The sequence below is a fragment of the Bufo gargarizans genome, chromosome 1 (assembly GCF_014858855.1).
Source record: "Bufo gargarizans isolate SCDJY-AF-19 chromosome 1, ASM1485885v1, whole genome shotgun sequence".
NCBI classification, from domain to species: Eukaryota; Metazoa; Chordata; class Amphibia; order Anura; family Bufonidae; genus Bufo; species Bufo gargarizans.
The window spans coordinates 554744627-554758509 of NC_058080.1; the positions used below are offsets into that span (position 1 = coordinate 554744627).

Here is a 13883-nt window from a genome sequence, read left to right on the forward strand (position 1 = left end):
AGCTTATAACTAGTTCATCAGTATTTAGTCCCAGAGAAACCCTTTAAGTCATTGTGTTACTTCGTTAGTATCCGATTTTATTTAACCATGGTTAAAGGAAAAATAAAACTAGCACTTAAATTTTTTATTTTTTTTTACTGTTTGCTTAGGTTGACGTGAATGGGTTTTAATGCGGTATTTGAGAAATACACACAACAGTATAAAACAACTCAAAAATATACCATACCATGCACTCTGCAAAGAGTGGAAGGGTTGGGAGAGGTCCCTCTTTAGAGGAAATTTAAATAAATATCAATTCTGGAAATGAAACTAAATGATGTGTTGCATAAAATTACTTCAGGCATAGCCAATGTATGAGGGAAAGATGCTGATTTCACATAACCTCAATGAAGGCAATTTTCATTTATCAAATTGCATTGCAGGATGATTGCTAATTCTACAATCCAGAAATGAAAAGCAGGCTGCTTTCGATATGAAGGACAAGTCTATAAAAGAGGCATCATAAAAGATATAGTTCGGAGACGGTTGTCAGACTGTTCAGCTATTAATGCACTAATAATTTTTTAAAAGGGAATGTGTCATCAGAGCATGTCCTGTTTAAAAGTTTTTATGTGACACAGTTTAAGAACTCTTTTTAAATTTTTCCATTTCACCATGTATATTTAACAAAAACAAAAAAATGAAATCCTGCTACTTTCCCACTGACCGCTAAGCCAAAGGATCCGCTCAAAATGCATCGGTTTGCCTTCGTTCAGTCTCCAGTCCGCTCTGGAGGCAGACACCTGACGAAGCGGAGCCAAAACGGACACAATGTAAGTCAGTGGGGACGGATCAGTTTTTACCGACACAATCTGGTCCATCCTCCATTGACTTTCAATGGTGTTCAAGACGGATCCGTCATGGCTATAGAAGACATAATACAACCGGATCCGTTTGTGATGCATGCGGTTGTATTATTGTAACGGAAGCATTTTTGCAGATCCATGACGGATCCGCAAAAAACGCGAGTGTGAAAGTAGCCTAACAGGTCGACGCTTCCTGTTCTGTGGATATCACTTTCCAGGAGTCAGCGCCTTATCTTTGCAAACAGGATTACAATGAAAAATAACTCCTATATATAGAGAACATAAGTCACAATAGGTTCACAAAAGGTCACAGCTCCCCACCACCCCATCCCTCTCTGCACAGGCTAGGGAGCATGCCTAGAAAATTATTCTATAGAAATCAATCAACATCTCCAGACTACAGGCTCCTATGGTGCATATGGCTGCAGTAAGGCATAAATCTGAACTGCTGTTTACAGCAGTTCAGGCAAGATGGCTGCCCCCATCATCATGTACACAAAACAGAATAAAATTCTTGCATCAAGTAATAAAAAAAAAATAATAATAAATAAATTATGCACCTCCTGGATTTTGTGTGCTGCTCATCTATTTTTTATTTCATATCTATATCTATCTATCTCAATGTGGCTTTAAAGGGGTTCTCCAGGACTACAAAAAGGGCTGCTTTCTTTCAAAAACAGCACCACAGGCAGGTTGTGCTTGGTATTACAGCTCTGCCCCATTCACTTCAGCTGAGCTGCGTTAACACACACACAACCAGTGGGCAGGTGTGGTGGTGTTTTTGAGAGAAAGCAGCTATCTTCTAGTGGTCTGGGAGACTTTAAGTTGAAAGCTTACTTTCTCTATAAATCCAATATCTACACATTTACATAGGATTTCCTTCTTCAGTGAGCTTTCTTAGACTATAAATATTCAATGGTCAATAAAACCAGAAGGATTTTCAGGTTTCAAGTCCATACCTGGGGAATGAGCGTGCCTTCTTTTTGCATGAAAAAGTGCTTCTTAAATTCGTAGTAAGGATTATACTGATGCCAAGGCTGCAGAAAGTCAAACCTAAGAAAGAGCAAGGATATTTTACAATGTGGTTCACTATTCCGTCCAGTGTCAATCGCCCATCAGAAAGCAGTACTAACCTTGAATCATTCTTTGCCTGAACGCTGGTTTCAAATTTAAGTCCATTTCGAGCCACATACTGTGCTAGTTTATCAATGACAGGCTGAATATCAGGTGGCGGAGGGATAATGGCAACCACTGGGGCCAATGTGCTGCAATTAAACACAATTCAAAGAGGCTCTTAGAACAAAAGATAACACTGACATTTAACATGGCAGATAGACTTCCACTATCATCATTGCCAGACAGGTCCCCTTCTCTTGGTACCCACAATGACCAAGTGGTAGGAAGACCACGTCCACTTCATTGTTTTCTAGTGAGACACAGCTCTGTACTTTTAGTAGCGGCTGTGCCTCGTATTACAGCCAGTACCATTCACTGTAGTGTATTGTAGTAACACCAAGCACAGACACTACTAAAAGTGCAACAATGAGGAGGACGCAGCAGCCCCGGACTGCCAAATAGCTGAATGGCGGAGGTGCAGAGGGTCAAACCACCACCAATTTAATATCGATGTCCTGCTCTAAAAGTTAAGCTGTGCAAATTTAAAAGGGTCGTTTAATTTATCATTTTTATTTAGGGAAACTGCAGAGATCCCATTAAAATAAAAACAAAAATCAGCTTCCCGTCCCCCTCCGATCCAGCGCTGTGGTACCTGTAGTACCCTAGAACCGAACCAGAGTTCGGTAAAATGATTTTTACAGTATAAATAAATTTGACGTTATTGAAGTCTCATTGGAGCCAATACATTCTAATACTGTACGGAGCGCTCGCTCCGTACAGTATTGAAATTAAGCTTTATTCGAATCGACTTCAGATGTTTCACCCGAAGTCGATTCGCTCATCCCAAATGACAATGTGCTGCATGATCATATATTTTTCAATTAACGTTATCGCTACTAGAGTTATCACGATACCAAAGTTTTGATTCGATTTTGATACCATAAAAAAATGATTGCAATACTCGATACCACATTTAAAAAAAATAAACACCAAAAAAAAGCCGCATTCCAGCATTTTAAGGAATGTCCGACCCATAATAGAACAGTCCTATCCTATTTTTTGGGGGGACAAAGTGACAAAAAATTGGCGAATCGCACAGTTTATTTATTTTTCTGTTCACTGCATAGGTTTATTTATATATAAAATTGGGATAGTGTGCAGTACTCCATTTCCTACAATGTTCTCTGATACTAGACTTGCTTAAATAAAAATTAAATATATCCTGACTAAAAGGGAGAGGAAACACAGGGCGTACTTTAATCAAGGTGCATTCACTCCAAAAATGAATAAAATGTTACAGAGAAGGATCTATTCTATGTATATGCTACTGAATAGAACTTCAGAGTGTCAGCACATTATCTGTAGCAGGCAGGTCAGCAGAAAAAGCAGAATTAAATCATAACCTACTTTCTGAGCTACTCAAACGGAAAATCTTATTTAGGGGGGACAAAATGGGAAATTTAATTAGGTAACCACGAACAGACAGTAAGCTTCCACACCCGCAAGATAAAAAAAAACCTGAGATGGAATATTCAAAAATATAATCTAAAAGGAGGAAACTAAGGAAGATTTATTTTCTTTGCTTGGCCCAAGTTAGATGATTTTTGCACTAAACCTATATTCCATGTGTCACGTTTCAGTGTCTGGCTACCTGCAGATCTGACATGATATACAGCCATCTATAGGGACATGGTAATAACCAATGGGGCACATGTCATGGGAGATGATCACAACTAGGGATGAGTGAACTTCTGTTTTCAAGTTCAGGTTATCCAAGAATTCCGTTACGGATTCCGCTACCACCGACCATAACTTATAGTCTGTGGTAGCGGAATCCATTACAGAATTCTTAGATAACCTGGACCTTGTACGCTGAACTCGAAAACACAAGTTCGCTCATCCCTAACCACAACAATCTCGAAGGAACTGGAAATGAACGAATGCTTTAATACCGAGAAGGAATTATTTGGGTGCCTGTCCTGTACCCCATCTTCCTATAATCAGTGCTGCACATGCAGCTTCTATAGAACAATTCAAGTGTTTGAGGGTGGATGGCACGGTCTTTAGTCTGTCCTAAGGATCCAAAATCACTATGTGCAACGCTTAACATTTCCACTACTGGTGGAGCATTTACTGATGAACATACAACCTAAGAATATGGCTACACTGTTTGCGGCAAGGATCACAAATTAATGGAATCACTGCGCCAGTTGTAAGAAATCCAGCACTATGGGATTACTATTAAGTCTCAGTCACACATCAGTGTTTGGTCAGTGATTTACATCAGTTATTGTGAGCCAAAACCAGGACAGGCGCCTCCACAGACATAAGGCATACTGGAGAGATCTGCTCCTGTTCTGTGGAGAGATCTGCACCTGTTTTTTTTTTCTCAAAATCACTGATCGAACACTGACGTGTGAACGAGGCAGTCTGCAATCCTGGCCACAACCGCTGTCGAACAACCAGTATACTTGTACCCTTATTGTACATTTAGAAAGGTGGATAATCATTTTGCTGATTAGCTCCTTCGTGATGCAGGGAATTTCTGTTTTGCGTTTCTAGTTTTTCACTCCCTGCATCCCTGGAGCCACAGCCTTAGAATTTCTTGTTCACATAGCTATATTGTATTTTGTGGGACAAGTTGTACTTTTTAATGGCACCACTGCATTAGGGTTGTTGCGGATATCAAAATATCGATACCCAATCGATACTTTTGTCCGGTATTGGTTCGGTACCGGGATTTGCCATTTATCGATACTAGCCTGCGCTACTGCGCAAACTTGTATCACAGAACATGAGTGCACTGCTGTCAGCGCTGCCATGTTCCCTCAGCAGCACTGGGGAGAAGGAGTTACTCTCTCCCTCCGCCTGTGCCGCCGCTGCCGATGAGGAGAGAGGGGCGGGCGCACTGTGCCACCAATGAAAATTAACGTCTAAGGCTACATGCACACCGTATGCGTTTTGTGGTCTACAAGTTGCGGATCCATTGTAACAATGCCATAAACGGAAAACAATAGGACATGGTCTATTTTTGGGCGGTGCTACGGAAGGGACATACTGATGCAACAGCACACGGTTTGCTGTCCGCATTTTTTGTGGTACCATTGAAATAAATAGGTCCACATCGTATCCGCAAAAAAGACGGAACGGACACAGAATCAAACGTTCATGTGCATGTAGCCTAACACAGATACAGGAGGCGGGTGCGGAGGCAGAATCACATGCCTGCACCCGACCTCTGTGACAGGGAGCTGGGTGCTGTACCCGAGGGGTTAACTGCCGCAGATCGCAGAGCACAGTCATAGAGATCGGGTGCAGGCTATTCGATTCTGCCGCCGCACACGCCTCCTGTATCTGTATTAGATGTTAATCATCATTGGTGGCGCAGTGCGCACCCCCTCAACTCCCCAGTACTAAAATCAATGCTGGCAGTGGCCACAGGGTCCCCTCCCCTGGTGGCAGTGGCAGTGGCAGCTTCTGATCGGAGCCCCAGCAGCCTGAAGCCTTGGCTGCCATGGTAATCTCCCTGCTGCTGTGTGTACTAAAGCTCTATTAGGGTGAATAGGACAAGGGATTAAAATAGCCCAGGTTCTAGGTGCTAATAGTTATTAAATAAAAAGAATAAAAAATAAATAAATAAAAAAACTCCAAAATATTAAAGGGGTTCTGCACCTTCATTTAACTGATGATCTATCCTCTGGATAGATAATCAGCTTCTGATCGGCGGGGGTTCGACACCCGGGACCCCCGCCGATCAGCTGTTTGAGAAGGCAGCGGCGCTCCAGCAGCGCCGCTGCCTTCTCACTATTTACCGCCAGGCCGCCTGCCCACTGACGTCACGACTTGTATCAACTAGAGTGGGCGCGGCTAACCTCTGTTCACTTGAATAGAGCTTAGCCGCGCCCACTCTAGTTGATACAAGTCGTGACGTCAGTGGGCGGGCGGCCCGGCGGTAAATAGTGAGAAGGCAGCGGCGCTGCTGGAGCGCCGCTGCCTTCTCAAACACCCGGGACCCCCGCCGATCAGATAGATCATCAGTTAAATGAAGGTGCAGAGCCCCTTTAAGTATAAATCACACCTTTTCCCAATTTTACATATAAAATAATAAACATATCGCCACATCCCAAAAATCCAAACTACTAAAACATAAAAATAAAAAAATCTCCTATGCGATAAACGCCGTAACAGAATAAAAAATAAACTGCGCGATTCCCCATTTTTTTTAGTCACCTTGTCCCCCCAAAAAATAGGATAGGACTGTTCCGTTATGGGTCGAACGTTCCATAAAATGCGAATGCATGCAGCTTTTTTTTGGTATATTTTTTTTCCGCGTGGTATCGAATGGTATTGAGTATTGCAAAACTTTTTTATGGTATCGAAACAGAATCAAAATTTTGGTATCGCAACAACCCTACAATGCATACGATGTAGTTTGAAGGTGGAATACAAATGGCGTGGAATTGAGAAAAAAAGTTTATATGGTGTTCCCCATGCAGTAAAACTGACCTGTGCACTGCATTATAGGGGCCAAATGATACCACATTTGTAAAGGTATTCTTGCGCTTCAATTTTTAATACTTTAGGCCTGATGCACACAGCCGAGAGCGGACCGTGGAAACCCGGCCGGGAATCCTCCTGACAGCATGAGCGCATGGCATCATTGGTTGCTATGACGCCGTGCGCTTCATGCAGCCGCTGCTGTACAGTAATACACTAGTATAGTGCATTACTGTACAGGAGCGGCGGCATGACGCGCACGGCATCATAGCAACCAATGATGCCGTGCGCTCATGCTGTCAGGAGGAATCCCGGCCGGGTTTCCACAGTCCGCTCTCGGCCGCGGAACACGGCCGCGTGCATGAGGCCTAAGAAAAAAAACTATTGAAAGAAAATATATTTTTCTTTTCATAGCCATATTCGGTGTATGACTGATCAAAAAGTCAGATGGCGCAAGATGCCGTGAAATTATTAAGAGAAGCTATCCTCAGCTTTCCTTGTGCCAAAAACGTAATCTACACAAGGCTGGAACAGATTTCAGGTACAATTTTCAGTTTTCTGGGCAAATGTGTTAGGCAGAGGAGGTCCCATCCACTTTCAGAAAGTCTGCAACACTTTTTTGAAAAGTGCTGTTAAAGGGAACCTGTCACCTGGATTTTGGGTATAGAGCCGAGGGCATGGGTTGCTAGATGGCCGCTAGCACATCCGCAATACCCAGTCCCCATAGCTCTGTGTGCTTTTATTGTGCAAAAAAAACGATTTGATACATATGCAAATTAACCTGAGATGAGTCCTGTCCCTGACTCATCTCACGTACAGGACTCATCTCAGGGTAATTTGCATATGTATCAAATCGTTTTTTTTACACAATAAAAGCACACAGAGCTATGGGGACTGGGTATTGCGGATGTGCTAGCGGCCATCTAGCAACCCATGTCCTCAGGTCTATACACAAAATCCCGGTGACAGGTTTGCTTTAAGGCCGAATGCACACGGTCCATGGTAACCTGGCCTGGCATCCTGCTGAGAGCAGGAGCACAGAGCGTCATTGGTTGCTATGACGCCGTGCGCTTCATGCCGCCGCACTACAGTAATACACTGGTATGAGCTATACGAGTGTATTACCGTAGTGCAGCAGCGGCATGAAGCGCATGGCGTCATAGCAACCAATGACACAGTGTGCTCCTGCTCTCAGCAAGAATTCAGGCCGGATTACCACGGACCGCTCACGGCCGTGGAACATGGCCGTGTGCATTCAGCCTAACATTGTAAAATCCCACAATATTTGTGCAAAATGCTGCTGGTGCAAAACCTGCTACTCCTGCATGCCAGAAAGCCAGATTACAGCTTTCATAAATCCCCCAACATCATTTTAATTAAAAGTTTCCACAAAAACACAAAAGTATGTCAGCAACTATTATAACATACATTAACAGTTGTCCTTATAAAGGATTATGTCATGATTCATATCTTTCTGACAAAGCTAGAACCAGCCCTGTCACATGGATCCAGAGATCCCCATTCATTTCTCCAATCGCTCTAATGGATTCTGTTCAGGCTAGGAGGACAGGGGTGTGACCTTGCTGCTGCAGCTCAGGAGATGCGTCTTTTCTAAGGAGGAATGTCCTTTCTGCTGCAGCCACAGTAACTGTCACAGCTTCTAAAGCCTCAGTCACACGTCAGTGTTTTGCTTAGTGATTTCCATCAGTGATTGTGAGCCAAAACCAGGATTGGAGCCTCCACAGACATATGGTATAAAGGGAAAGATCTGCACCTGTTCTGTGTCTGGAGCCGAACCTGGTTTTGGCTCAAAATCACTGACCGAACACTGACATATGAATGAGGCATAACAGTAGATTGGCTGGGGCCGTTGAAGGATGGAAACTACGTAGTGAAGTGGTCATCAGACATGTGCATTTTTATACAGATTAATGGGTTTATTCAACGTTTTGTCACTGATGACATCCTCTGGCTAGGTCATTAGCATTGATCAGTGGGGGTTCGACACCAGGAACTTCCACAGATCAGCTGTTTGAGAAGGCCCTGCTATAGGTGATTGGGACTCCTTTAATACACATATACACAATTCTAGGTCTAGCAGAATGAAAATACACACATGGAAGTTGCTAGCTAGTGTGCTTACTGCAGGAGTGCGTTGAAGAGCACACAAACCAAAACTTTGGGAGGAAAAAGCTAAATTCCTTGGGCAGTGGCCCATCTTTACCTTGGTGCAGGCACTTCCTGGGATAATTGGCTGGTTTCACCATTATTTAGAGATGGGGAGATGCTGGATTGTGATGTAGTAGCAATTTGTGCACAGTCTTCTGCTGGCAACGGGTTGTAGTAAGCACTGGAGTCCATTCCTGGTGGTGGAGGTGCAAGACAGTACGTCCCATCAGGTAACATGTAGTAATTGTAATAAGTAGACGTCACAGAAGCTATAAAAACAAAACAAAAAAAAAACATTTTAGTCGATTGTCATTCTGCAGATATTCAGAAAAGTACATTTCAAAATCCACAAACTGTACAATAGCAGAATGAGCCTTGACAAATCCTAGGAGCGCACTCACCGCTTTAAGCATTTTGGTGACTTTTTTATTCATTAGATTTGTAAGGCTGAGTGTAAGTAAAAAACACAGAACAGGTGAATATGTTTCCATTATACCTTATCTCCGAGTAGACTTCACACAATAACTGATGGAAATAACTGAAGTCCCTAACATGGGTCTTTTTGTGTCATATTTTTCAAGTCATATAAAGAAGCCTATGCTCCATTATGGCACAACTGTAGGGAGCTGACCATGGCAGCCAGCCTCTGATGTAGCCCCCCAGCCTCTTCCTCTTATCAGCCCCCTCTGGTAACTCAAACCCCCCCCCCCCCCTCCCCAGTATTAATCATTGGTGGCAGTGGCCACAGGGTCCCCTCCCATCATTGGTGGCGGTGGGCCCCCCCCCTCCCTCCCCAGTACTGATCATTGGTGGCAGGGGCCCCCTCCCCCCATCATTGGTGGCAGCAGCAGTTCCGATCGGAGTCCCAGCAGTGTAATGGTGGGGCTCCGATCGGTTACCATGGCAGCCAGGTCGCTACTGAAGTCCTGGCTGCCATGGTATGTCAGTGAGCAGCATTATACTCACGTGCGCCGTGGCCGCTCCTTCTGTCTGTGCGGCGCATTGCTAATGCTTATAGTTCACATGCGCCGTGTCCGCCGGGTGCTCCTTATAGCATTAGCAATGCGCCGCACAGACCTATGAGACGAAGAAGTGCCCGGTGGCCATGGCGCACGTGAGCTAAAAGCATTAGCAATGCGCCGCACAGACAGAAGGAGCGCCCAGCGGCCACCGCGCACGTGAGTATAATGCTGCTTACTGACATACCATCACAGTCAGAACTTCAGTAGCATCCTGGCTGCCATGGTAACCGATCGGATGCCGCTATGTGGTCATATCGCAGTCCGGCAATATAGGCGATATGCACAAATTCCATATTTATATTGCATATCGCCTATACCGCCCTCCCCTACTTTCCACTATGTTTTTTTTTTTTTCAGTTCTGGAGATCACAGAACAGATCAGAAGGGAGAAATCACACAGACACATGGGAGGCTCCTGTGAAGTTCAGAAGCAGTTCTTTTACCAGTCTCAGGATCTCCGCTAGCTCTGACTCATCTCCATTTCCTGTGAACCGTCTTCTGAGTCTCTGTTACCAGGGACATATTCTGCCTGACAACACGCAGTGGACTGCAACTGATCTGGAAATGAGACCCCTAGTAACCATGACTTTTTTATTTTAGGTGGATAAAGGCATATTTATTAAATGTGAAATTTGCAAGTTACACATACTCTATTAAATGAAATAAAACTGTGTGATAGTGCAGTGCCTCTTTAAAGGGGTTGTCTCATCACACAGTTAATAAGGTGAGAAGGGACTAAGCCTCAACCACCCGGAAGCTGGGAAACAGTTGAGCTTGCTGTGCTGCACTGTTTCCATAGCTTTTATGCACTGCAATGGGAGCTACTAAAACGTTGAGCGTAAGCCCATGCCGCTGTGTCCTGGCCATCTGATGGTCGGGGCTTAGTCCCTTCTCACCTTAGTAACTATCTGATGAGATAACTCCTTTAAGCTTTGCCAAATTCTGGCTCAGAGTAAGCCACCTAACTGCTCGCCAGAATTATCATCCAGCCTCAAGCACATAGATAAAGCACATCTGTCAACAGTCTAGTCTAAGGGCTTTATTGGGTTAAACGATCTAGCAGGGGATTGTCGGGACTAAGGGAAGAGTTCTTTCCTGGTAATCGTCTGCTTCCTAGCAGAGGAGACCCCTGCATTTACATCCAGCAATCTCCTCCTCAGTATGGTAGGAGCATTCGCAAATGCCATCACATGTCCCCATCAAACTGACTAGCTGTTTGATGGCAGCAGATGGTGATTACACAGCACAAGCTTCACCAGCAAATGATTTTTAAGGATGTTTAATCGTTTATTGGGTAATCGGTGGCAGTATTACACTGCCAGATTATCGCAAAAACTTGTTAATGCTGAATTGGCCGACAATGCGCAAGTTTAAGCATTTGCTGTCTAAATCAGGATTAGTACATCTGTGATATAAGATGTAGGCAAGTATGAAGAGGAGACAACTCAAGCGCTGGCCCATGTGGCCCCTACAAAGGATGCTGGGAAAGAGAATCTCACAGGATATCCTTCAGTTCATGCACAAGGCTTCAGCAGTTCTACACTGAGTGGCTAGATGGGACAGAACCTGTGTAGAGTATATATATCCACTGATGATCACTACCAGTACAATCACTGAAGATTACAAGAGACTGAGCATCACATTATACACAATATACAGTAATGAGAGCCTCACTGTACCCTCATCCAATCCTATCTGTAAGGACTGCAATGAAATTTACATTTTCCTTCCTTTATTAAGAATACAGACATTTGTTTCATCTGACTGATGCCAATTTCTAAAGGCATGTCTAGGTGCAATTTTTAACTTTTAGAAAAGACTGTGGCTTCTTTATTAAGGTCAGCTGTTGGCTTCATTGAACAAAGACATTACACAGTACATGAAAGTACAAAAACATGATACTCGGCACATACAGCCTTAGGCCTCATGCACACAGCCGTTCCGTGCATTGGGGACCGCAATGTGCGGTCCCCAATGCACAAGGCAAAGTCTGTGTGGCAGCTGGGACGGATCAAGAACCATTTAACTTGAATAGGTCCTTGATCCGTCCCCACCGCAAAAAATAGAACATGTTCTATTTTTTTGCAGTGCGGAGGCATGGACAGAACCACCACGGAAGCACTCTGTAGTGCTTCCGTGCCTCCATTCCAAGTGAATGGGTCCGCATCCTTGATGCGGGGAGTACACGGCCGATGCCCGCATATTGCGGACCAGCTGTTTGCGGGCCTCAATATGGCCACGGCCGGGCAACAGATGTGTTCATGAGGCCTTAGGCCGCGTTCACATCTGGCGGAGGAACAGACTGCCGGAGTGCACTGTATATGGCATAGCTGGACACTACCGTGCAGTTAATCTCCATGCGCTATAATGGGATCCAGCCGCTTTCAGCTGGATAGGTCCGTCCGAAAGCAGAAATGTATACGGGAAAAGAGTGCCAGAGTTCATAACGCAGATGTGAACATAACCGCAGAGGTTTGCTGAACCTGTAGTACAATGTTTAGAATAGATGACCGATTTGATCAGCAAGACAATTGCATTAACCAGACATATTGTAGCAAACAGTAAGCTGTGAATAGTTTTAAGTCTGTACAGGTTTTCAGCAACTATATATTGTTTCCATTCACGATCAAAAAGATACAATGGAAAATGGTGAGGAACTGGTATATAAAGTAGATTACTGGAAAGCTGCATAACTTGGTGGAGGAAGTGATTTATACGGTTAACTCATTTCAGTATGGATTCTAGCTTTGGAAGGAAAGCTATAAGGGAATAACCCTATACAGCAGGTGGATGAATGAGGTTGCGTTAACCCCTTGAGAACAGGGCAATTTTCTGCCATCCAGGCGCCATAATTTTTTACGCGAGCTTGTTTTTTTGCGGGACAAGTTGTACTTTCCAATGGATCAATTTTATACTGCATATCATGTAATAGGAAGCTAGAAAAAAATGGAAAAATATAAATAAATAAAAAAATCTGTTTTTACCGTGTTCCCTATGCAGTAAAACTGTCCTGTTATCTTCATTCTCTGGGTCAGCGATACCACATTAATATAGTTTTTCTTTTAACATTAGTATTTTAACTTTTTTTTATAGTTAAGTCTATGGAGCAGAGTAGGGGTTTAAGTTTTTGAGGGGGGGGGGGGGACTGTCGTTTCCGTAGAAACTATTTGGAGTGTTTTATTTTATTTTTTTAAACTTTATTCAAATTTTTTTGGAGAGGTGAAGCGATGAAACAACAAATCAGCTATTTAGATTTTTTTTTTTCCTAATACAGTGTACTGTACTGAATACATACTTTCAGGCTATATGCACACAACCGTTGTGCGTTTTGTGGTCCGCAATTTGCGGAATGGCACGGACAGCCTTTAACCACTTCAACCCCGCTAGCTGAAACCCCCTTAATGACCAGGCCACTTTTTACACTTCTGCACTACACTACTTTCACTGTTTATTGCTCGGTCATGCAACTTACCACCAAAATGAATTTTACCTCCTTTTCTTCTCACTAATAGAGCTTTCATTTGGTGGTATTTCATTGCTGCTTACATTTTTCGTTTTTTTGCAAAAAAATGACATTTTTCACTTTCAGTTGTAAAATTTTGCAAAAAAAAAAACATCCATATATTAATTTTTCGCTAAATTTATTGTTCTACATGTCTTTGATAAAGAAAAATGTTTGGGTAAAAAAATAAATAAATATGGTTTGGGTAAAAGTTATAGCGTTTACAAACTATGGTACAAAAATGTGAATTTCCGCTTTTTGAAGCAGCTCTGACTTTCTGAGCACCTGTCATGTTTCCTGAGGTTCTACAATGCCCAGACAGTACAAGCACCCCACAAATGACCCCATTTCGGAAAGTAGACACCCTAAGGTATTCACTGATGGGCATAGTGAGTTCATAGAACTTTTAATTTTTTGTCACAAGTTAGCGGAAAATGATTATTTATGTTTTTCTTTTTTTTCTTACAAAGTCTCATATTCCACTAACTTGTGACAAAAAATAAAAACTTCCATGAACTCACTATGCCAATCACAAAATACCTTGGGGTGTCTTCTTTCCAAAATGGGGTCACTTGTGGGGTAGCTATACTGCCCTGGCATTTCAGGGGGCCAGATGCATAAGAAGTAGTTTGAAATCAAAATCTTTAAAAAATGACCGGTGAAATCCGAAAGGTGCTCTTTGGAATGTGTGCCCCTTTGCCCACCTAGGCTGCAAAAAAGTGTCACACATCT

General features: G+C 43.2%; 1 protein-coding gene across 1 annotated transcript in view; it reads right to left on the minus strand.

Annotated features, from left to right (window-relative positions):
- Positions 1-13883, minus strand: part of LOC122924490 (splicing factor SWAP) — a 181604-nt gene that overhangs the window by 123906 nt on the left and 43815 nt on the right. Inside the window, exons 8-10 of the mRNA XM_044275621.1 lie at positions 8683-8896; positions 1979-2110; positions 1805-1898 (exon numbers count right to left, since the gene is read on the minus strand). Coding sequence (XP_044131556.1) covers positions 1805-1898; positions 1979-2110; positions 8683-8896 — 440 coding nt within the window. The remainder of the gene's footprint in view (positions 1-1804; positions 1899-1978; positions 2111-8682; positions 8897-13883) is intronic.